This window comes from Carettochelys insculpta, chromosome 12 (assembly GCF_033958435.1).
Source record: "Carettochelys insculpta isolate YL-2023 chromosome 12, ASM3395843v1, whole genome shotgun sequence".
Lineage (NCBI taxonomy): Eukaryota > Metazoa > Chordata > Testudines > Carettochelyidae > Carettochelys > Carettochelys insculpta.
The window spans coordinates 40,859,543-40,884,386 of NC_134148.1; the positions used below are offsets into that span (position 1 = coordinate 40,859,543).

General features: G+C 45.0%; 2 protein-coding genes and 1 non-coding gene across 7 annotated transcripts in view; 1 reads left to right on the forward strand and 2 right to left on the reverse strand.

Moving 5' to 3' along the window:
- Positions 1-4,412, forward strand: part of DIS3L (DIS3 like exosome 3'-5' exoribonuclease) — a 44,878-nt gene extending 40,466 nt beyond the window's left edge. For 2 of the 4 annotated variants that reach the window (XM_075006389.1, XM_075006390.1), the window contains 3 exons: positions 1,298-1,443; positions 1,919-2,093; positions 2,181-4,411. In XM_075006389.1, the coding sequence (XP_074862490.1) occupies positions 1,298-1,443; positions 1,919-2,093; positions 2,181-2,492 (633 nt within the window). In that variant the 3' untranslated portion in view covers positions 2,493-4,411. Of the gene's footprint in view, positions 1-1,297; positions 1,444-1,918; positions 2,094-2,180 lie in introns of those variants that run through there. The other 2 variants (XM_075006391.1, XM_075006392.1) reach the window with 2 other exon arrangements.
- Positions 4,413-4,414: 2 nt separating this feature from the next.
- Positions 4,415-24,844, reverse strand: part of TIPIN (TIMELESS interacting protein) — a 38,814-nt gene continuing 18,384 nt past the window's right edge. Inside the window, exons 5-9 of one of the 2 annotated variants that reach the window (XM_075006393.1) lie at positions 17,549-17,671; positions 9,431-9,580; positions 8,458-8,515; positions 7,692-7,892; positions 4,415-4,586 (exon numbers count right to left, since the gene is read on the reverse strand). In XM_075006393.1, coding sequence (XP_074862494.1) covers positions 4,426-4,586; positions 7,692-7,892; positions 8,458-8,515; positions 9,431-9,580; positions 17,549-17,671 — 693 coding nt within the window. In that variant the 3' untranslated portion in view covers positions 4,415-4,425. The remainder of the gene's footprint in view (positions 4,587-7,691; positions 7,893-8,457; positions 8,516-9,430; positions 9,581-17,548; positions 17,672-24,844) is intronic. The other variant, XM_075006394.1, reaches the window with a different exon arrangement.
- On the reverse strand, positions 8,540-8,675 carry LOC142019941 (small Cajal body-specific RNA 14). The gene has a single exon (XR_012647238.1).

A 24,844-nucleotide genomic window follows, 5' to 3' on the forward strand; every position in this document is an offset into this window, starting at 1 on the left:
AATTTGAGTATGTAGTGATAGTGTAAATTCAGTCCCATATTTAGTGCCTGGGATGAGGTATGCCACCTATAAATTGCTTTTCTGTGCTGGTATTTGCTGGTACTGAGTGCTAGTACCTATGCAGCCCCAACAATGGGATTGGCTGAAGGGGAGGGGCAGGGAGCTAGCTGAGTACCAGCACTGTTTGTAAAAAGAAAAAAAAAGGTGGGGGGGGTACTGCTTATAAGTATGTATAGGATCAGGGGGCTTGAACAGTATCGATAGAGGGTATGGATCAGGATACCCATGGAGGTGTGTGCAGGTTTTGTTGCAGATGTTATAGGAGGGCTTACTGCTACTTTGGGTTGATTAAAACTCCATTCTTTTATTTGTAGTTTAACACTCCATTTTTCAGTTGAGTGTTAAATGTAGCCTGCTCAGGCCTGTACATGACAGCGTGTTTCAGATGTACTTTGTGTATGTTTGCACTGTAACTGATGGTTAACTTTTGCAAAGCTGTCTATCTTAAGGCATTTAGTTTTTGAATACGCTTTGGTCTAAGGTATCTACAACAGAAAGATATGAAAATTATAAATGAATAATTGGGTTGTCCCCCCCCCCCCCCCCCCAAACAGTGATAAAGACTTTATAGTTTGTACTGTATGTAAGATTTCCTTGAAGCTTTTTTTTTTTTCAAAAGTGTAATAGTAGAATGACCTTTCTAGAGACACATGATTATTGAAGTCAAATACAGCAGACCCCCATTTTTGTGCAACCCAGTGTATGTCAAAATTCGCACAACTCAGGGGAGCCAGTACTGGTCAGTTTCCTGCCTCCTGTGTGTGTTGGGCAGCCAGCTGTCTGGTTTCCTGCTCTGCTCAGGGCCAGTAGTCTGACTCTTGGCTGCTGCTGCCCCTGACAGGTTTTCCTGCCTGGTTCCCTCCTCCCCTCCACTGCTGGAGCCAGGAAAATGACCAGGTTTGCAGCCCTGGTCAGTTTCCCTGCTCCTGTTGGTGGCAGCAGCTGAGATGCCTGACTTTCAGCTGCTGAGAGAGTCAGGCTGCTGCTCCTGACCAGACCCATTTCTCCACTCCTGTGAGGGGCAAGGAAACCTCTTCTGTCAGTTGTAGCAGCCTTTGCCTGCTGCCCTTGACAGGAGCCTGGGAACTGACCAGTGCAGCAGCACTGGTCAGTTTCCCTGCCACTCACTTGCATTACACGCAACTCAAGTACATGTATCTCAGAGTCTACTGAAAGCTTGTTTTGGAATATTTTAATATTCTTCTAAAGTCTTTTTATGGGGGCATTCTTTTGACAGGCTGCACAACAAGCCCAGAAACAATCTACTGAGCTTTTCCAGTGTATGTATTTCAAAGACAAAGTCCCAGAAACAGATGAGCGCTGTATAGTAGATGGTGTTATTTACTCCATACGAACAAATGGTGTACTTGTTTTTGTACCAAGGTAAGTTAGAGCTTGCAGTTGGTATAGAAATGAGTTATCGGACGATGCAGTATTAGTGAAAACTAGGGGTTCTTGGGAATAGTGGCTGACAATAGCATAGTTTGTTGTTGGAAGATGGATTAGAATTTTTTTTTTTTTTAAATTTAGGCCCAAAGGCTTTCTAGCCCTTGAATCTGAAATGCAAAAAAGTTCCTACAGGATGGCAAAGGGGACAGGGGCTCTCTTCAAAAGTGGGGCATTTAACATACAAGTCCATGCTTGATAACTTCCCTTGCACTCAAATGTCAATGTACCTGGAAAGTTATGGAGCATTATGGTCAGGAGCCAGGGCATTCCTATTCTGTACTGCTTACATCCATTAAATCTTTCTGCTTTAGTGTCAAGCTGGTTAGCATCATTAAAATCAGTGATGGTTCTTAATAGTGCTATAATACTATTTCTCAAAACATGTATATTTTCATTTTATATACATCAGGTATGGCATTAAAGGGGCAGCTTACCTGAAAAACAAGGAGGGTTTGGTCATCTCCTGTCAGTCTGATGGCAGTTGTGTGTGGAAACCTGGTTCTCTCCACCATTGTCAGAACAGAATTATTTCTACTACAGTTGATGGAGAATCTGTTACTTTGACTCTGTTTGACCATATAACCGTAAGTCATAACAAATTCATTTAATGAAAGCATCAGGGCAATGACAAAAAAAATAACATTGGGTACTTTTTTTTCCCCCCCCCCAAGGTAAAAATATCTGTGCAGACTTCACGATGCCATCCTGACACTATCAAGCTTGAAATAATTAGAAACACACCCTACAGGAGTGCAGCTACGGAGCTTTACCAGAAGAATTCCCACATAATGAAAACTGATTTAATAAAAGAAGTAACGAGATCTGCAGAGGAAGCTCAGCTTGTCCAAGAAAAAAACAGAGTTGAAGTAATTCGGGAAGAATATGAGGAGTATTGCCAGACAAAGGGAGTTAACTTGTACCAGCTGCTTGAGGAAATTAGGGAGTTGGCTCTACTAGATGTATCAGGGGGTAACAGAACATGATATACTATTGCTTTGCTCTACTTAAGCAGCTATGCACAATTTTAAACCTTGTTTTAAAAATCTGATGGTGCAGTAAATTAGAAACTTTTTACTGTTTTCTGCTTTTCCTAATTTGGTCTGTACCTTAACTGAAATTTAACACTGTTTTTTTTTTTACAGAGTAAAACAGGACTGGTTGATTTAAGATGTTTTTATAGGTAGCCAACGGCTGTTTTCTTGAAGCACTGAAGAGTGTATTGTGGGGAACTACTTAAATCTTTTATTAAAAAAAACTTGATCTTAAAAAATTAGGTGACTGGACTTTTTCCCCTTAACTAGATTTGTATACTGAATTTAAAATATATTTGTGTAAGAAATACATTGAGGTAGCCAAAATAATCTTGTCCTCTTACTTTTGAACAAATTCATTCAACTTAAGTATTTTTCAGTTCTAGAGTTCTGTTTATTATAAACTTGTAGTTCTGTCTCACCCCTAATATGGCTCGCTACACAAGAGTGCACTTTTAAAAAAAACTCTCAAGGCTTAAAATTACAATACAATTTAATCAGTCTTCCAGGTCTTATTTTAAAATCATTAACATAGGGGGTAGAGTGGCTTTATGGTTCTTTCCCTCAGTTAATGCATAAACAAAATATTGTTACTGGTAAAGGTAGTGTAACTGGTTTACTAGAACATTAGTTGTGTATTTAACACCTTAATGGAAAGGAGACATCAGAGAAGCCTTCCTACCATTACCAAAGTTAATACGAGGTTAATAGAACATGATACGATGGTGGATTTCAGTAAAGCATTAGAAGATGGGCATCTGAAGAAAGTTTTTCTTTGGTAAGGATTTCATAGGCAGAAAAGGAAGTTAAATAACCACTTCCTATTGAAAGGCCAATTCACTTCAATGTTCCTGTACTGGTATTCTACCAGTTCAAAACATACCGGTTCTAACTTAATTTTCAAAGAAACTTCACAATCTTTCAGTTCTAATTCCATCCCCTAAGAGAAAAAATAAATTAAGTGTAAATAATCTACCTTATACCTTCAGAATTCTAACATCTAAAAACAGGTGAACACATTCCAACCACTTGTAGGAGGCAAAAATCATTGAAGAGTAACAATCTAATTCTGGTTATGAAGGGTAAGTCTGTTATCAGATACTTTCTCTTGACTACAGAATGGTTTAACAGTTGCAAATCTGAAGCTGCTTAACTTCCTGTCATGCTCTAAATTTTCTCATTATTTAAGCAACACCATTAGGTAGCCTATTTAGAACATATTTGACTGAACTTGTGCCATAAAAAGTTGGTGACTGATTACTTCAAACATCTAGGAATTTGTGAGCCATCATAAGATTATGTAGAGAATATTTTTCCAAAGTTGGTTTCTAAAATGTAACAGCTTTCAAGTTGCTAGATAAAATAATTTACTAAAATGTAAGCATTTCTTAACGTGAAGTGTTACAAAATGCTTCAGAAAAGGTAAGACAGGGTGCATGTTCATACTGAGCAAGAAGTTCCTAAACACTGAACCATCAACTAACAAAATAAACAGGATGAAAAAAATATACAAACAAGTTTTTGAAACCTAGGCAATTAAGCTTTCAGAATGCAAACTGAAATAAAAAAAACCCAACCACTTCAAAGTATAGTTAAAAAAAAGTGTCAGTATTTTCAGAGACCTTTTGTCACTGTGGAAAGAGTCTAAAGAACAGTTAATATGCAGAATAGTGTATTCCTTTCTTGAATTAAGGTGTTGAGGAAAACAGCTACTGGAGCTGTCTGCTTTTTTACACATTGAAAAGGATTAGTTTTTTTCCAGCTACAGTGATGTTATCAGAAAGATTTCAACAGAATGTCCAAAATGAAAGTGAGGGAAGAAGCCCATGGCACTAACATATTTAGATATCAGGGTCCTTCCAAAATGTTATTGTATCCAGATAGATTATTTGATTTCTTCTGCACATTTAAGTTCTGTATGTTCATCCACAGCTTCCATATCATCAACTTTAGCTTCAGCAGCTTGAATTTCTACTTCTGTTGGGTCATCTGGATCCTGAGCCACAACTGTTTTAAACTCTCCATTTGGCTGGGTGGCAGACAGATCTATTTAACAAAATAGAAACATTATTGCCTATGATAAAGTACTGTAAATTCATTTTCCTTCTGTAATTTCATTGCTCAGGGTCACAAATTTGAGCCACATGCATTCAAGAAATCAGAGCAGTCATTTATCTAAAATTTGTCACAAGAAATGTGCACAGGGTTTGGGGGAGATGGATAAAAATGCATCAACCAACCTCCTTTCTAAGCTTTAGAAAAAAAGATGTGATCAGTTAGCCTAAGGTAGAAGCCTTAACTGCAGGAATAGCAGTGTAAGTAGCTTCACAAACAGGCAGTCTAAGGAGCCACAGGACTAAGGAATTTATTAGGTCATGAGCTTTCGTGGGCAAAACCTACTTCCTCAGATGAAAATGAAGAGTGAAGATACATTTTGTTAAGTCTGCATTTGACACTTGTGAGATTAGTCACCCTTCCCTTGAAAATCTATACAGAAGCCGATCTTTAAACCACTAAAGTTACTGCTTTCAGTAATTTAATTTTACCAATAACTTAGCTGAGGTGCTGATGGCCCTGGAATATGTAATACAGTAAGGTCTCAGAGTATGCGAGGGTTCTGTTCCACACACCCTTGTGTAAACCCAGATTTCGCGCAAGTTGGGGTCTGGCTTTTCCCATGGCAGAACACATGTTCTGCAGCCCAGGAAGCAGCAGACAGGTAAGTCCTTAGCTGGGGAGGGTTGAGCCTGGCAGTGGGTTGGGGTTGTGGGAGGAGGGTGGGAGGGGCTAAGCCTGGCATGGGTTAGGACTGCAGGGGAGTGGGGGGTGGAGTTGAGTGCGACTGATGAGCTGGCAGGGTGGGTTGCACCAGAGCCACAGCAGGTGACTCGTGAGCTAGGAGGGGGGTGGCACTGCAGCCAGGTGGGGCAGGGGTGCAGTGGTGGCAGGTGAGCAGCAGGGGCAGGAAGCTTGTGAGCTGCAGGGGGGGGGGGGGGGGGGGGGGTTGTCGCACCACAGCCGCACAAGGCAGGCAGTTTGAGAGCCAGCAGGGGGGTTCATACTGGAGCTGTGCGAGGCGGGGAGCAGCAGCTTGTGAGCTGGCACGAGTGTTGCACCAGAGCTGCGCAGGGCAGCTTCAACCAGAACCACTTGCAGGTGGTTTAAACCAGGTTGGGGGGTGTAGTTAGGATCAGACGTGTAAGAGCGGGGTCATGTACTCTGAGACCATACTGTATCGTTCCAAAAAAAGGCAGAGAAATAACTGGAGCAAATCTATCAAGCCAACAGCAAGAATTAAGATTCTTTATCCCATAAGCTTGTACTATACCAAAGGGGGGAAAAAACCTGAATTTTGCTTTAACTGGCTTCAGGCCACATACTTCCTCTTAGATGATATTCTTCAGCTGAAAAGGATTCATGCGGAAAACTAGTTATAGAAAACCTGAGCATTAGAGAAGTTGAAAGTTCACCCCGCTCTATAAAAGTGGACACTGTTTGGAGGATGATCCAAACCTTGTCCAAGTTGAAAGACCTGTGCATTTGACAAAATTTTAAAAAGCTTGAGTTGAAAGGCTAGGCAGAGGGAAGGCAACAGCACCTGTTGAAGGCAATCCAGTCCTCTCCAACCTGGAAGTGGAAACCACAGTGATATTACATTTAAAGTAGTTTACCAAAACCCAGTTCTAAGGCAGCTAGAACAACATGGATCTTTGAGTGGCTAGATTAATCTGCTTCCGTCACTCCCTGAACATAGTGGAACATCACAAAAAAACAGAGCAGGATTGCAGTGGTAGTGAATTACGAAAAAAAAGACAAAAACCAAACCCAAATAGTTAGAAACCCCACAGTGAGTGTTTCCAGCTCAAAACAAAGAGGACAAACTGCAAGGCAGCTAAATCACACAGCAAAGTCAGGCCTGAAGAAAATCAATGAGCTATATGAGTGGACATTTTAGAGCTCACGGCTATGAGAGTTGATCTGACAACTAAACTTCCCATACTGTTACGGGTGGACCCTACAAACGAAGCTACTGTTATTGCTCTCCCTAAAGTTGGAAAAAAAGAAAACTTACCTTATGCGTCACCCTGATAAAGATTTTAGCAAATATACTGCCTGGGAATTGAAGTCCATGCTGAGTTTCTCAATTCTGATCTTGCTGGATTCACTATTGGATTGAGGGTCCTCTAACCCAGACAAAACCGAGCCTTTACACTACCTACCAAAATTTTTCTTGTTCAAACATTGCTAGGCTAATCGCCAATTAAGACAAAATAAATGTGCAAAAAAAATTTACAAAACATCCTTTAACAAAGGATGATCTACAGATTTGGGCTAAAACTAGAGAAGAAATTCTCTTCCCTTGCCAATGACAATGAGTAAGTAATCCGGATCTTAACCCAAATCACAAACCCTAATGATTTGAAAACGGGGAAAGTCATGGAATACAAACAAAGCTATTAAGAACAATACAATTTAAATCAAAAACTAACTAACTGGCACACACTTCTGTGGCAGTGATTCTCAACCTTTTTCTTTCTGAAGACCTGCAACATACTATAAAAACTCCACTGCTCAGCTGTGCCACAACTGCTTTACTGTACATAAAAACCATGTCTGGCACCACAGGGTAGCAAGAGAGACAACTTTCCAGGAACATGGTGGTGGGGTTTGGGGCCCTGGGCTGCAGTCCCATGCACCTGGACCCTAGCACGTATAACACCGACCATATTTAGTGGAACCCTTGAAACCTCCTTGCATCCCCGGGCCTCTGACTGAGTGCTACTGGTCTTATGGTACCACTACATTCAGATTTAGGCAATGTTTCTCAAATTTCTAGAAAAAATTTTAGAGACCACTAACTTAACAGAAGGAATGGCATCTGGACCAAATAAAAAAAAATCTTAAAATTAATGCACATCACCTTTTCAGACAACTTTTTTTAGGAAAAAAATTGACCATATGATATGCTGGGAATGGATCTGTATACACAAATATCCAAGAGAAATGGAGCATGGTCCCTGCAAAAAGGGACCAGTAATCTCAGACTGCAGCATAAGAAAATAGGAGATACTGTTTCAGTGGCACCTCACACTCATAACAGATGGACAAATGCTAGAGATGTTGTGGTGAAAGGGTTCTATTACTATTTACCATTTTCTTGTGACTGATTGTTAATCTGCATCTTTGCCTGCCTTCTTTCCAAGGCTAGTAGCCGATTCTTCTCAATCCTCTGCTGTTGCTCCTCTGTTAAGGTCATACTGGAGTGAGAATCAAATTCTTCCTTCATGTTTTCAGAAAAGGGATCCAAGTCTTCAGGAATCATTTGGAGCCTATTATTTCCCCCTCCACTACCTGCATAAAAGGCATGAGTAAAAACCGTCAGCATTCTGAAGCCAAAGTTTCACCATTAGTGAATCCAAAAGTTTCAGTGTAAATCTAAGATTGTAAGAACATGTTAGTCTTTTACAGAAACCTGTATTCTTAATCTCTGGAGTACTAACAGTGTTGAACCAGCATCAGAGAGAACATATTTTAAAAGTTTGGAACACACATTGTATTTTTGCCAGCATCCACATGTTGTGCTTAAAGATTGAAGTGAAAAATTTCATGTACGGTCTTGCAGCTGTGCAACAACAGCACTCTAGCAAACATGCCATTGTGTCAACAGCTTCTCTTTCAAAAAATATTCCAAAACAGCCAGTAGAATCTTGATTTTATGAATGCCAATCATACAAACCCCCAGTAATAGAAACTAATTTTTCCCTGAATTTGAGGGAAGGAGCAGGGAAGAGATATATCACAAATGTCTTGAAGAACAAGTCAACATCCTTGCACATTCCGACACCATCTCAAGTGCATTGACAACTGCTTGGCATTGGTTTAACAGACAAGGAGGAAACAAAGCAGGGCAACATACCTACTGTAATTGAGTTGTTCAATTTTATTAACCCTCGGTTTGTAAAATTGGTGTTCTTCTGTAAAAAAAGATTTTAAAGACTAATGTATGGAGCCATCGCACAGAAAGTCTGATAACTAGACAGACGCTGTCGGCAGGAACCATATGTTTTAATGTATGTGACTGCTTAGGGTTGCATTATATTACTAACAAACACAACCAACAGTAAATACAGCCACAAGGAAGACTAGCAAATAGGGAAGGCGGTAACATGCTTCAACAGTTTTGCCACAGAATAAATCACAGAGAAAAAGGGAAAGAATGAGAACCCAAGGAAGAACCATGGTCTGTGATCTCTCCCTAGTAATACGATTTCTTTCATAACACTGACTCCTACTCAGTTTTCATGGAAGGAAAATATTTTTCCACTGACTAGTAATGAATAGTGGAAAGAGTTGAAAGGAGTAACAGATAGAGCTAAATGCAGTAATGGCAACAAACAAGAAAACAATCAGATTGCACTGTTAAAATTGGAAGCCTATATGTATACAAATCACTGCTTAATCAGTTTCCTCTTCCCTATATATCACAGATTAGTAACAGCAAGAACACTTCAATTCTGTACCTCAACTAGCAAAGTGAATCCTAAAATTAATTTTACATCAAAATAAAGTTTCTTGAAAACTAACAATTCAAATATTTTTGATGTCCTGCTTCTATAACAACTTATTATCCACTACCTGTGTTCTAGATGAGGACGGATACTAAGATTTTGAGAAACTTCTCCTTTACTGAAAGCTAGTCATTTCTAGAGATCACATAGCCTAATCAAAACGTAGAGGATAGACAAACTTAATCAAAGAAGATTTAGTGTAATTCTATAAGTCTTCTACAGATGCATGTTATTAAAAGAGAGGAACAGCTCACTCTAGCAGGTTCCCCTACCCTACCCACCCCATACAAGAATGTATACAGGTTATTTTTCCCATAGTACCTTATTTTTTCCATTGATAGTGAAAACTGAAAACAAGTTAATGTTTAAATAAACTACTGGAGCAGGCTGCATAAATGAATACATGCCTTCGTTATTTGTAAAATCTTCATGCAAAATTGGAAGATCAAGTCTAATTCGCTTTAAGCAGGTCTGTAATGAAAAGAGATGCCATTTATTATAGATTAATGTTTTCACCAAAACATCTCTACACTATTTCACAGAAAAACAGACACACAAAGTTTAATGCAAAATCTGAAACTTCACTGGTAAACTTAAATATAAGTGAGAATCACAGGGCTTTCTGCCACCACTCCAGGCACACACACCTTTACTAACATTTCAATCACTGGTGTCCTGCATAATCCAGAATGAAGAAGCCACAGTGGGACCCTAGGGAAAAGAAAATCAGCTATATGGTATGCTGCCTTCCATCTTCTCACCTTTCCACATCTACAGCAGAATGGAAGAGAAGCTGAACTTAGGCATATGCTTCCCTCACTCTTTACACAAAAAATACATACCATAATAATTCCTTCAGCACTTGATCTTCCCCAGGCTTTTTCCACGCCTGACATGCTGCTGAGTACACCAGTGGACTAGCCATAAACAGCAGTATAATTACTGCTCTTTCCACATAGATGCAGCTTGAAGCAAATACTGCAGGACCTCTGGTTTCCATTTTGTTTGTTTTGGCTCCACCTTTATCAATTCCACTACAATACAAAAACTATGCTACACCCTTGTCCAAATGTGATATTTTGTATTATTTTGTTCACCTCTGTACGCTCATGTATAATAAGAGACTGTTCTATCCTTTGTACGTATTCGATGAAATCGCATAAAATTTAATGTTGACTCACAAATCAGCTTTGGCAATACACCCCAAATATTTTCAATTGCCAGAACAAGAGAGGAATTGCAGCTCATTTTAATTTAGGTCAGTCCAGGTGATAGTAGACAGATTAGCTGTGTCTACACTGGGCCAAAATTTCAAAACGGCCATGCTAATGGCCAAATCGGAGAATACTAATGAGGCACTGAAATGAATATTCAGCGCCTCATTAGCATGCTGCCAGCCACAGCACTTCGAAAGTGCCATGTTTCCATTGTGTGTGGCTTGTCTACGAGGCCATTTCCAAAAGGGACCCACACATGTTGAAATCCTCTTATTCCTGTCAGCTGAATGGGTTTGCAGGGTCCTTTCGAAAAGGGCCCTGTGTAGATGAGCAGCACACGATCAAAATGTGGCACTTTCAAAGTGCGATGGCCAGCAGCAGGCTAATGAGACACTGAATATTCATTCTTCTTCGAGTGTCCCCGTGGGTGCTCCACAATAGGTGTCGGGCTTGCCCGGCGCCGCAGATCAGATCTTCCAAGCAGTTTCTGCCGGACCGCGCATGCGCCGGCGCGCGCCGCTCCCTTGCGCGCTCCTGGCCATGTGCGCGATCCGGTCCCCGCCAGTTCCTCTTAACCGCCGTCGGCTGCAGACGAAATCCAAACTAGGCTAAGGCCAAGTACCGTATTCAATGACTTTAACTGTTTTTCTTTAAAGTTTTTCAAGTACTTAGGCTACTGCAAGTTAGCCGGTTGTTATTTTTGCAAAAAAAAAAAAAAAAAAAAAAAAAAAAATGCAACAAACAAACTACAAGCGGGACAGCTTCAATCCAGTCCCAGTAACAAGCGCCGGAGGCCAGGAGCATAGGGCCATCAGCCCTCCTGCTGCGGCAGGCCATCGGAAGGGGAAAACAGCACAGAGAAGGTGCTAAGTACCCGTTTAACAACTGAAAGACTCACCAACAATGTCCTCTTCAGGATTTAAAAAATGTGAGTCCTGCTGAGAGGCGATGCCAGCGTCCGATGGGCACAGTTTATGCATAAGGTGCCTTGGGGAGTCCCATGTTGCACAGAAATGCTCCTTCTGTGCTAAATTAACAGCCAGAGCAAGGAGAGACAGGGAGATGCGGCTTAAAATGCTGCTTTTTGATAAGGCCCTCCAGCCAGACATGCCGGAGCGGCCGCAGCAGGAGGGACCCTCCGGGGCCCATAAAAGGAAAGCTGCCTCCCTCACCCCATCAGCGCAAAAACGGAGGAAAGCCTCCCCAGCCCGATCCCTGCCGGCAGCAACAGCGAGCGGGACGGAAGGAGCGAGCAGCCCCCAGCCGCAGCAACAACTGATCAGCGGCGGCACGGAGAGCCACGTGGAAGCGGCTCAGCCTCCGATAATCAGCCAGCCGCCCCGCATCGCAGGCAGGGCGGCGGCTAAACAAGCGCCGGTACCGGCGACACCACAGGCAGCGGCACCGACCCCCGGGGAACCAGCGGTGCAGAGCGCGCAGGCACACAGCCTGCAGGCACCGAAGGACACCGCACGTGCGGCACCGCCTTCGAGCGTGCCTAGCACGGTGCAGACGGGGACGGGATCCCCTGTGCGTCAGGGGGCGGAGTTACCTCCTCCAAGGAGGGGGAAGGCTGCACACAAGAGGAGGCATTGCAGCCCCTCTCCGGACAGGGCTGTGGAGTTGCTTTCTCACAGCCCTCCGCTTATGCTGCAGACTCCAACCAGAAGGCAGGGGTCCCCCCTAGCCTACCCGGAGCCCCCTTGTCCATTTTTGCAACCAGCCTCACCCTGGCTGGGACCACCTTCACCCTTCCTGGGGTTTGAACCGCTGGACTATTATGCAAAATCGCTCTCTCCAGTGTCTCGACGATCTCCCTCCCCCAGACGCAGAGGGTATGCACCAAGGGAGTGGTCTAGGTCACCTTCCCAAGAACAGTGCCTATACTGCCATGGTCGCCCCTACCACGCGGGGCATAGACACCATCAGCAATCTACTAGGGAAAGATCCCCACAGACGATCTCGTACCCCCGAGGGCAATTGCGACCGGGGACAGAGACTCAAGCATCTCAGGGGGGACTGGTTATGGAACCCCGAGATTTTCCCTCGCAAACCTCTAGCGAGAGGGTGCACCATCACCAGCAGGAACCGGAAGGGTCCAGAGAGACGTACCCCAGCGGTTCCTCGCTCTCCTCCCCGGACGAGGCTACGGCCCCGGGGGACATCCATCCTCTGGACGATCTCAAACAGTTTCAAGAGCTGTTTAAGAGGGTGGCCTTCACGCAAGGCATCCAGACAGCAGAGGTGCAAGAGAAACACCATAAGCTCCTCAAAAATTTGAGACCTCCGGCCTCCTCCAGAGTAGCAATACCGCTTGATGAAGCGATCTTAGAGTCCGCCACTACGATATGGCAGACCCCTGCGACTATTCCGCCTGTCCAAAAGAGAGCGGATAAGAAATACTTCGTGCCGGCGAAGGGCATGGAGTTCCTGTTCAGCCACCCACAGCCAAATTCCTTGGTGGTGGAGTCGTCGCAACAAAGATCAAAGACATCTCAATTCAGGACAGGGGGAACAGACAAAGATGCCAAGAAGCTAGAGCTGTTCGGCAGAAAGGTCTACTCCTCCTCCACTTTAACGTTGCGAATGGCAAATTACGCAGCGCACTTAGCGAACCATAATTTCGACAACTATTCCAGGTTAACCTCCCTCATGGACTCGCTTCCAGAGGACAAAAAGCCGGTGCTCAAGGCCATAGTGCAAGAAGGCTACGCGGCCTCGAGGACGGGAGTTCAGATCGCCCTGGACGTTGCGGACACAGCAGCACGTTCCACAGCAACGGCAGTGGTGATGCGAAGGGAGTCCTGGCTCCAGACTTCGGGTATACCGAGGGATCTGCAGGTGAAGATAGTTGACCTTCCCTTCGACTCACAGAAGCTGTTTGCTGAATCAACTGACTCGGTCCTTCATTCCAGTAAAGATTCAAGAGCCACACTCAGGACCCTGGGGATTTACACCCCTCCATACACAAAGAAAAGGTACTACCCTCAACAAAGACGGTACCAGTACCAGCAACAGCGCCCCAGTACCACAGGGGTTACGAGCAAGGGCGACATCAACAGCACCAGCAGTACAGAACTCCCAGGCGACGTTCCCAACAGAGCCGTGCGTCCTCGGGGCGGGGCCAAAAGGCCACAAGTTTGACATACAGATCCAGGGCTGCGCCATCACTACCATCGCACAAGGTCATCCGAAGCGACTATTCCACCATCGCCTCCGACCATTCTACGACCAGTGGCAAAGGATCACCACAGACAAATGGGTGCTGGAGATCATAGCCACGGGGTACGCCATCCCCTTCCAGTCGCTCCCACCGTCACGACCTCCACCCAAGCCCCACCTCCAGGAGGCCTCCCATGTAGCGAGGCTCAGGCAGGAGGTGGACCATCTCATGCTCATAGGGGCAGTGGAAAGAGTGCCGGAGCAACTGCAAGGGAAAAGGTTCTACTCCAGGTACTTCCTCACGGAGAAAAAGACAGGAGGCTGGAGGCCCATCTTAGACCTTTGCGGCCTCAACAGGTACCTGCGCAAGCAACGTTTTCGGATGACCACAATCACCTCCATCCTTACAGCACTGGACGATGGAGACTGGTTCGCAGCCCTCGATTTACAAGACGCGTACTTCCACATAACTATCCATCTGGCTCACCGGCGATTCCTCCGGTTCATGGTAGGCAACGAACACTTCCAATACAAGGTCCTACCGTTTGGCCTCTCCTCAGCCCCCAGAGTCTTCACCAAGACCTTGGCAGTGGTGTCAGCCTACCTGCACAGACAGGGGGTATTTATTTTCCCGTATCTGGACGACTGCCTGCTCAAATGGGCCTCGAAGGGGGAGGTTCTGCGCATGATACGCGTCACAGCAAACACGTTCTCTTCACTCGGCCTGGTTATCAATCTGGCAAAATCAAAAATAGCCCCACACAGGACATAGAGTTCATAGGGGCTCGCATAAACTTGGTTACAGCGAGAGTATATCTACCAGAGGCTTGCGTTCAGGCCATCGGTTCCCTCGTGCAGGTCATCACCTTCAGCCCTACGGTGCTGGTCTTGACGTGCTTGCAGCTGCTGGGCTACATGGCAGCAGCGACGTTCATAGTACAGAACGCCAGGTTACACATGCGCAGCATGCAGCACTGGCTGGCGAGTGTATACAAACCGGCAGTACACACCGTTCACAGGGTGGTGTCGCCCACAGCCGGGGTGCGCAAATCCCTACAATGGTGGGTAAACCCCAGGAACCTGCTAACAGGGGTACCCTTCCACCAGCCGCAAATATCGGTTTTTCTCACTACAGATGCCTCCCTCCTGGGTGGGGAGCGCACATGGGCGAAGAGGTGACTCAAGGACTGTGGTCACCCACGGAACAGTCACTACACATAAATATACTGGAGCTCAGAGCAGTGTTCAACGCCTGCAGACACTTTCGAGACCACATACAAGGCAAAGTCGTCGGGATCAGTACAGACAATACCTCCACCATGTTTTATATAAACAGGCAAGGAGGAGCTCGATCCCGTGCCTTATGCGCGGAAGCAATCCGCTTATGGAACTGGTGCATCGCCAACAATATAATCTTGAAAGCCTCATACTTGCCGGGTGCGCACAATGTGAAGGCAGACCAGCTGAGCAGGCGTTTTGCACTCACACACGAGTGGCAGATCCATCCCGATCTGCTACGGCCGATTTTCCACGCATGGGGTTTTCCCCAAATAGACCTGTTTGCCACTCAGCACAACAAGAAGTGCCCACGATTCTGCTCCAGGGCAGGACTGGGATGGGGGTCCCTGGGGGATGCGTTCGCAATCCCATGGAGGGGCTCCCTGCTTTATGCATTTCCTCCCACAGTGCTGATCCACAAAGTCTTGCAGAAAGCCAGGAGGGAAAGGGCCCGGATGATCCTGATAGTCCCAACGTGGGATCGACAACAATGGTTCCCCCTACTCCTGCGCATGTCGGACCGTCCACCGATGCCTCTTCCGGTGGCGCCGGATCTGCTCACGCAAGCCCAGGGGTCCATAGTGCACCCGCACCCCCAAAGCCTGCGACTGCAAGCGTGGTTAATCCACGGCTCAGCTCCCTAGAGAGCACACGCACAGTGGAAGTACACCAAGTCCTAGAAAGTAGCAGGAGGACTTCCACCAGGAAGACCTACAAGCAAAAATGGACTCGCTTCACGGCTTGGTGTTCTACCAAACAGCTGGCCCCCCTTTTGGTGCCTATACCTACAATACTAGAGTATTTACTGGACCTCAAGAGAGGAGGACTCTCGCTATCCTCGTTGAAGGTCCACCTTGCCGCCATCTCGGCGTTCAGACATGAGGAGGAAGGGCACACGGTGTTCGCCCACCCTATGGTTACCAGGTTCCTCAAAGGGTTGGTAAACCTATACCCCCCTCAGAAACCAATTCCACCTTCGTGGAACTTGGACCTGGTGCTTACCACGCTAATGGGACCACCGTTCGAGCCCTTGGCCACGGTTCCCCTCCGCCTCCTTACAATAAAGACGACCTTTCTTCTTGCAATTACGTCAGCTCATAGGGTGAGCGAGCTCGCGGCAGTCATGGCAACGCCACCCTGCACTGTTTTTTCTAAGGAGGCGGTAACCATATGGCTGCATCCAGCCTTTGTTCCCAAAGTTTCTTCCGAGTTTCACATTAACGAACCTATTGTTCTACCCTAGTTTTATCCAAAGCCTCATAACTCCAACGAAGAGGCGCGCCTACACCTCCTGGACGTGAGGAGGGCGCTAGCCTTCTACGTAGACAGGACCAAGTCCTTCCGGAAAACGGATAGACTCCTAGTCTCCCTCGCTCCCAAATCGAAAGGAGAAGGTCTCTCCTCGCAGAGAATCTCAAAGCACATTGTATCCTGCATAAAAATGTGCTACGAGCTCAAAAAGACTCCTTTATCGGCCACTCCCAGGGCTCATTCCACTAGGGCGGTGGCGGCATCAACAGCCTTTTTCAAGGGCGTTGCGTTAAAAGACATTTGCAGAGCGGCGACCTGGTCATCCTACGACACCTTCGCCAAACATTACGCCCTTCACAGGGTATTCCAAGAGGATACCCGTCTCTCTGCAGCGGTCCTCTCGGGGACAAGCTGCACATAATCCAATTACCCACCTCCTATCTTGGGTTACTGCTGGGTAGTCACCTATTGTGGAGCACCCACGGGGACACTCGAAGAAGAAAGAAAAGTTACTCACCGTAGTAACGGTGGTTCTTCAAGATGTGTCCCCGTGGGTGCTCCACTACCCGCCCATCCTCCCCGCTTCGGATCTCTGTTAGTGTTTTGCAGGGGCACCCGAGGCGGTTGGTCGAGGAACTGGCGGGGACCGGATCGCACACATGGCGAGAAGCGCGCAAGGGAGCGGCGCGCGCCGGCGCATGCGCGGTCTGGCAGAAACTGCTTGGAAGATCCGATCTGCGGCGCCGGGCAAGCCCGACACCTATTGTGGAGCACCCATGGGGACACATCTCGAAGAACCACCGTTACTACGGTGAGTAACTTTTCTTTTCAGCACCTCATTAGTATTCTCTGATATGGCCCTTTCAAAATGTTGGCCAAGTGTAGACACAGCCATTGTAAATAAATTGCCTCTTTTGACAGGCTTTCAGTGACTCTAAATATTCCTGCTCAGGCCTTCATTCAGATTTTTCTCCTGGTCTGGTCATAGGATGATAATGCTGCTTTTGCTTGTGAGACCTCTCTTTCTGGGTGAAGATAAAGTGTTTAATCTGCTGCTGGCTTCCTTTCACCCTCCTAGGAAGATCTGTGCCTTTCTTCACAGTTCCTTATAATCCTCTTATTCCTTCCTTTTCTGTTTGGACTGAAGTTTTGGACTATTGGAAATTTGTTTTCTTGGTTTCCCATAAACAGTGCAGGACACAGGACACCAACTAAACACTGTGCTGCAGATGTAAATGTAAAAATGAAATTCTAGCAATCCAAAATAACTTACTTTGGTTATAAAAGATGTACCTAGAAGTTACAACATTTACTTTGAAATATTGTGTTTTGAATGAAAGATAATGTATAATGCTCAACTAAATAATTTATTCAACACTGAGACTTACTTCAATTAAATGAACATGTGCATTTAATTAAGAAAGCATTATAACTTGTCTTCCTTTTTTGCACAGAATTATTCTCCTAAACTCTGCTCCTTGTACAACACAGTATTTGTAACAAACCTGAAAAGGACATGACTAGTACTCACCTGAACCTCCTTTTTATTTCCTAAAGACTCTACTCTCTCAATGAAATCCTCAAACTGCAGTTTAGGAAACAGTCTATGAGCCCAGTGTTCCATGTGCCTTAAAAGTGTTTTCAAGTCCTCTGTCTGGAACATAAACGTAAGATATTCAGTTACAACAAGTTGGATAATTCTCAAATCTTCAGACTAAGAAACATTTTCAAAGACACTGCTAGCATTCAGTTTTTTAGAAGGTTGAACGTGTCCTGGAAACTGAACAGGTTAAGTATGAGGTGATTTTACATTGGACTAGATAAGATCATGATTATGGGCCTTTACAAAATAACGTAACCAATCTACACTAAGAATGGTGATCAGCTTTCTGATTCACACCTCCATAGACTTTAAAGTGCCCTTTTCAGACACACATAACTGAAAAATAATTTTGTAAGCAAAATCTCTTAGAGAAACAGAACACAAAATGGTGAATAATTCATTGTCACAACTATGACAATTATGGTCCAGGCACCCCAAACAGAAGGGGTAAGCCCCTCCAAAAGAACAGCTCAAGCAACTGATTGCATACTGTAGTAATGTACTGTGCAAGTGTATTGGGTAAAGTCTTTTGAAAGCTTGCAATGATCATAAGTTAAAAATATGTTCGCAACCCATATTACAATTTCATCAGCATTGCACATCAGAAAGAGGGATCTGCCAAGGCTGGTATTTTCACAAACAGACTTAAATAAAGGCACATTATCCAGCCAGAAAGAAACAATGGTAGATCACTTGGCTAATGGAAAGATATTTTGAGATATCCTGGCTCTCAAGTTGAGAGGATTTCTACATACTGATCTCCAGATCTCACAAAAGCTTATCACCTAATAAATAGTCTTTAAAGTTCTACATGACTACTGGTTTGTTTTGTTAGTATACAGACTAACACAGCTACCTCTCTGTTACTATTGAACACTCTGAATATATATCAACACAGACACGGGGAGGGCGGGAGGAGAGAGCGCGAGAAGAGGAAGGAATATTTACAAGCAGGCTTGTGATAGAGGTTTCTTCCACAAACTGAGGGACAGTCACTTAGCCAGTGATGTTTGTGAAACAGAGATTGCAGAATAAGCACTCTTATTACCCTCCAAAAGTTTAAAACCAATTATGTGGGCAACAATCACATATTACAAGTTCCAGCAGAATGGTTCTGAGATGGACCCCGCCGCCGTGCTTTATGAATACACACGTGCATAAGTCAGTGATGCTTCGGACAAAATACCTCATATAACTCTCCAATTTTAATATTACAATATGCTGGACCTGTGTATTCTTATTTTGGTGCATATATCATTCTTCTATGAGAAGTCAGAAATATTAAATGTTAAGTCTGCTAAGTTTTAAATGTGCCAATGACAACCATTACTCCTGCCCTGAACCATAACCCTGAACCCTATGTGATCAACTTAATGACTTGTAAACACCTTGTCTGTCTTATAACACATTCTAGAATTAGAGAGATACAGGACTATATCAGCTGGTAATGAAAGCCATTTCTGATCCAGTTTTTCAACGAGACTGGGGGGTTGTAACTGCCCTATATGAAAATCCATTTAAGCAACAAGAATCTTTCACATCTTTGTCTTCCTTCTGCTTTGGAATCTGCCAGATACAGCCCAAGAAGAAAACTAAAAAAGGCTCTTGACCCAAATCAGAGGAAAAAACAGCTCTGATCTGAAGATTTTACCCGACATGAGAACAGCTCATTGGGTAAGAAACTGTATATAAATAAGGGTATCGCTACATTATACGGAAGATCATCCCAATTAGGGACATAAGAACATAAGAATGGCCATACTGGGTCAGACCAAAGGTCCATCCAGCCCAGCATCCCATCTGCCGACGGTGGCCAATGCCAGGTGCCCCAGAGAAGGAGAACAGAAGACAATGATCAAGTGATTTATCTCCTGCCATCCATCTCCTGCCCTTGTTCTGAAGGCTAGGGCACCATACTTTATCCCTGGCTAATAGCCATTTATGGACCTAACCTGCAAAAATTTATCAAGCTCTTTTTTAAACCCTAATAGAGTCCTGGCCTTCACAGCCTCCTCGGGCAAGGAGTTCCACAGGTTGACTGTGCGCTGTGTGAAGAAAAATTTCCTTTTATTAGTTTTGAACCTACTACCCATCAATTTCATTTGGTGTTCCCTAGTTCTTGTATTATGGGAAAAGGTAAATAATTTTTCTATATTCATTTTCTCCACACCATTCATGATTTTATATACCTCTATCATATCGCCCCTCAATCGCCTCTTTTCCAGACTGAAAAGTCCCAGTCTCTCTAGCCTCTCCCCATATGGGACCCGTTCCAAGCCTCTAATCACCTTAGTCGCCCTTTTCTGAACCTTTTCTAATGCCAATATATCTTTTTTGAGGTGAGGAGACCACATCTGCACGCAGTAATCAAGATGTGGGCGTACCATAGTTTTATATAGGGGAAGTATGATATCTTTTGTCTTATCATCGATCCCTTTTTTAATAATTCCTAACATCCTATTTGCCTTACTAACTGCCGCTGCACACTGCGTGGATGTCTTCAGAGAACTATCCACTATAACTCCAAGATCTCTTTCCTCATCTGTCGTAGCTAAATTTGACCCCATCATGTAGTACGTGTAATTTGGGTTATTTTTTCCAACATGCATTACCTTACACTTACCCACATTAAATTTCATTTGCCATTTTGCTGCCCAATCACTCAATTTGCTGAGATCTTTTTGTAGTTCTTCACAATCCCTTTTGCTTTTGACTATCCTGAACAACTTGGTGTCATCTGCAAACTTTGCCACCTGACTGCTTACCTCATTTTCTAGATCATTGATGAACAAGTTGAATAGGATCGGTCCCAGGACTGACCCCTGGGGAACACCACTAGTTACCCCCCTCCATTGTGAAAATTTACCATTTATTCCCACCCTTTGTTTTCTGTCTTTTAACCAATTCCCGATCCATGAAAGGATCTTTCCTCCTATCCCATGACCACCTAATTTACATAAAAGCCTTTGGTGTGGGACCGTGTCAAAGGCTTTCTGGAAATCTAGGTATATTATGTCCACTGGGTGCCCCTTGGCCGCATGTTTATTAACCCCTTCAAAGAATTCTAATAGATTAGTTAGACACGACTTCCCTCTGCAGAAACCATGCTGACTTTTGCCCAACAATTCGTGCTCTTCTACGTGCCTTGCAATTTTATTCTTTACTAGTGTTTCTACTAATTTGCCTGGTACTGATGTTAAACTTATCGGTCTATAATTGCCAGGGTCTCCTCTAGAGCCTTTTTTAAATATTGGTGTTATATTGGCCGTCTTCCAGTCATTTGGTACCAAAGTGGATTTAAAGGATAGGTTACAAACCACTGTTAACTCCGCAATTTCACATTTGAGTTCTTTCAGAACCCTTGGGTGAATGCCGTCTGGTCCTGGAGACTTGTTACCATTCAGCTTATCAATTAACTCCAAAACCTCCTCTAATGTCACTTCAATCTGAGTGAGTTCCTCAGATTTGTCACCTAAAAAGGCTGGCTCAGATTTAGGAACCTCTGTAACATCCTCAGCCGTGAAGACTGAAGCAAAGAAATCATTTAATCGCTCCGCAATGGCACTGTCTTCCTTGATCGCTCCTTTTATATCTTTATCGTCCAAGGGCCCCACTGCTTTTTTAGCGGGCTTCCTGCTTCTAATGTATTTAAAAAACATTTTACTATCGTTTTTTGAATTTTTGGCTAGCTGTTCCTCAAAATCTTTTTTGGCTTTTCTTATTACATTATGACACTTAATTTGGGAGTGTTTCCAGGATTTTGATTTTCCAGGATTTGATCTTCCAGGATTTGATTTTACATGCCTGGTAGGTTCGATTTCAAGTGTCCCATATGGGGCCAACAGTCGACCCCTAGTAGCAGTAATAGTAGTAGTAGTAGTAGTAGTAGTAGTAGGCATCCTTCAGTCTACGTAGACTACGGATTGCGCCCTTCATAGTTCCATTTGGGATCATCATTTGCAGCGTCGACTGTGAAGGCCCACGTGAGAGTGACAGTCCTTTCTGCATCTGTTGCATGTGTAGTGGGTGTCTGACAGGTCCTTACTGTGCTTTCTGTGGGCTCACTTCTCTGCTAGCTGTCTGATCCTCATCTCACCCTTCTGAAGGCACTTGTGTAGTTCCTGCCTCCATCTGCTGTGATCGTCTGCCAGCTCCTCCCAGCTGTCCGGCTCGATGTCTACCTCCGAGGTCCCTCTTGCAAACATCTTTGTAGCGCAACTGGGAGCGTCCGGGGGGCTCTTTTGTCAGAGGCTAGCTCACCATACAGGATGTCTTTTGGGATCCTTCCATCATTCATCCTGTGGACGTGGCCAAGCCAGCAGAGCCGCCACTACCTGAGGAGGGTGTGCATGACTGGGATTCCAGCTTGCTGAAGGATGGCAGTGTTGGACACTCTGTCCTGCCATGATATTCCGAGGATGCGCCTGAGGCAGCGCAAGTGGAAGACGTTCAGCCTCTTTTCCTGGCAGGCGTACAGGATCCAAGACTCACTGCTGTAAAGGAGGGTGCTGAGGATGCAGACTCTGTAGACTTGCATTTTGGTGTGGGTGTACAACTTGATGTTATTCCACACTCTCTCACTGAGTCTGGGTAGAGTTGTGGCTGCTTTTCTGATCCTCCTATTTAGCTCAGAGTCCAATGACAGGGTGTCAGTGATGGTGGACCCGAGGTAAACGAACTCGTGGACGACCTCTAACATATAGTTGTCAATGCTGGTTGATGGAGGTTCAGCAACGTCCTGAGCAAGTCCATTTGTCTTCTTTAGGCTGATGGAAAGCCTGAAGTCCTTGCATGCTTTAGAGAACTGATCCAGCAGTTTCTGAAGCTGGTCTTCTGTATGTGACACTATAGCAGCATCATCTGCGAACAGCATATCTCTGATGAGGACTTCCCGCACCTTAGACTCAGCTTTCAGCCTTGTAAGATTAAACAGTTTCCCATCAGATCTTGTGTGCAAAAAGATGCCCTCTGTTGAAGATCCAAAGGCGTGCTTCAGGAAGAGTGTGAAGAAGATCCCGAACAATGTCGGAGCAAGGACGCATCCTTGTTTGACGCCACTCCTGATGCTGAAAACATCTGATAATGTGCCGTCATATTGGATGGTTCCTCTCATGTTTTCGTGGAAAGACTGGATCATCTTGAGTAACCGTGGTGGACAGCCTATCTTGTGGAGCAGTCTGAACAGTCCATCCCTGCTGACCATGTCGAAGGCCTTGGTCAGGTCGATGAAGGCAATATAGAATGGCTTCCTCTGCTCCCTGCATTTCTCCTGCAGCTGCCTCAGAGAGAAGACCATGTCAGTGGTAGATCCCTCTGCGCGGAATCTGCACTGTGATTCAGGATACACCCTCTCAGCAATCTTCTGGAGTTTGCCGAGGATGACACGAGCGAACAGTTTAGCAGTGATGCTTAGGAGGGAGATTCCACAGTAATTGTTGCAGTTGCTTCTGTCTCCTTTGTTCTTATACAACGTTACAATGTTAGCGTCGCGCATAACCTGTGGAACCTCTCCCTCTCTCCAGCAAAGGCACAGTAGCTCATGTAGGGGTTCCAGGAGGGTGTCCGTGGCACACGTGATTACCTCTGGTGGTATACCATCCTGGCCTGGGGCCTCTCCTACTGCAATGCTGTCAATGGATTTCTTCAGTTCGTCCACAGTTGATTCCTGATCCAGTTCGTCCATTACTGGTAGGAGCTTGATGGCACTGAGGGCTGTATCAACCAGAATATTCTCGCGTGAGTACAGCTCAGAGTAGTGCTCGATGCAGCGCTCCATCTGTTTGGCTTTGTCAGTGATGACTTCACCAGATTTGGATTTCAGAGGTGCCATCTTGTTCTGGGTGGGTCCTAATGCCTTCTTGATGCCCTCGTACATTCCTGAGATTACCAGATTCGGCACTGGTCTGGATGCTGCTGCATAACTCGAGCAAGTAGTTGTTGGCACAGCGCCTGGCTGTCTGCTGCACTGTTTTTCTGGCTGCTCTGAGTGCTTGCAGGGTACTCTGGCTCGGTGAGCATTTGTGCTCCAGGAGTGCAGTGTGCTTCTTTTCGATGGCTGGAATCATCTCATTGGAGTTAGCTCTGAACCAGTCATTTGTGTTTCTAGCTCTTCTTCCAAACACCGACAAGGCCATGTTGTAAAGTGTATCCCTCAGATGTTGCCATCTGGATGTCACATTGGGACCCCCAAGGCTCCTGCACAGATTCCCCTCGAGGGGAACTCTGAATTTTTCGGCTCTCTCTGAGTTTGCCGTCTTTCTGGCATAAATGCGGGGCCTTCCAGTTGGTTTAGAGTGGTACAGCTTTTTGGGTCTCACCTTGAGTTTGGAGCAAACTAGCGAGTGATCTGTATTGTAGTTGGCACTATGACAGCTGCGTGTCAGAAGGACGTTTGTGAGATTATGATGTCTAGTGATGACTACCTCTAGTCGATGCCAGTTTTTCGAGTGTGGGTGTCTCCATGACACTCTGTGCTGTGGCTTGGTTTGGAAAAATGTGTTTGTGATGCACAGATTGTGGCACATGCAAAGTTCGAGAAGACGCTGTCCATTTTCATTCATTTCTCCCACACCGAAGTGGCCTAAGCAGGAAGGCCATGAGCCACGATCGGCTCCAACTGTTGCACTGAAGTCACACAAAATGTACAGTTGTTCGCGAGCAGGTATTTGCGCTATGGCAGCACTAACCACATCACAGAACTCATCTTTTACTTGTGGTGTGGCGTACAGGGTTGGAGCATAAGCGCTGATCAGGTGGACAGGACCGGCGCAAATCTGAAGTATGACCTGAAGGAGTCTTTCTGATCCGCTCATGACTAATTCCACCATTTGTAGAAGGGTGTTTCTGATGGCAAAGCCAACACCATGCTCCCTGGGTTCTTCTTGGGCTTTACCCTGCCAGAAAAAGGTGTAGTCCTTTTCCTTTAGAGATCCTGAATCTGCGAGTCGCGTCTCTTGCAGAGCAGCAATGTCAACTTGGAGCCTGTTCAGCTCCTCATTGATGACAGCAATCTTTCAGGTGTCACTGATGTCCTGAAGTTAAAGCTGTAGAACTAAATCAAACATCTTCTAAAATATATATAAAGACGCTGTGATGGGGTTCTGGGGTCCCCAATGCTCTGCACCCTGTCTGCAGGCAGGAGAGTCTCTCACTCAGCAGGAAAACAGCAGGTTTATTAGCCGACAGGACACAGCGTCGTACAGAGGAGTCAGTACAGCAGGCAGA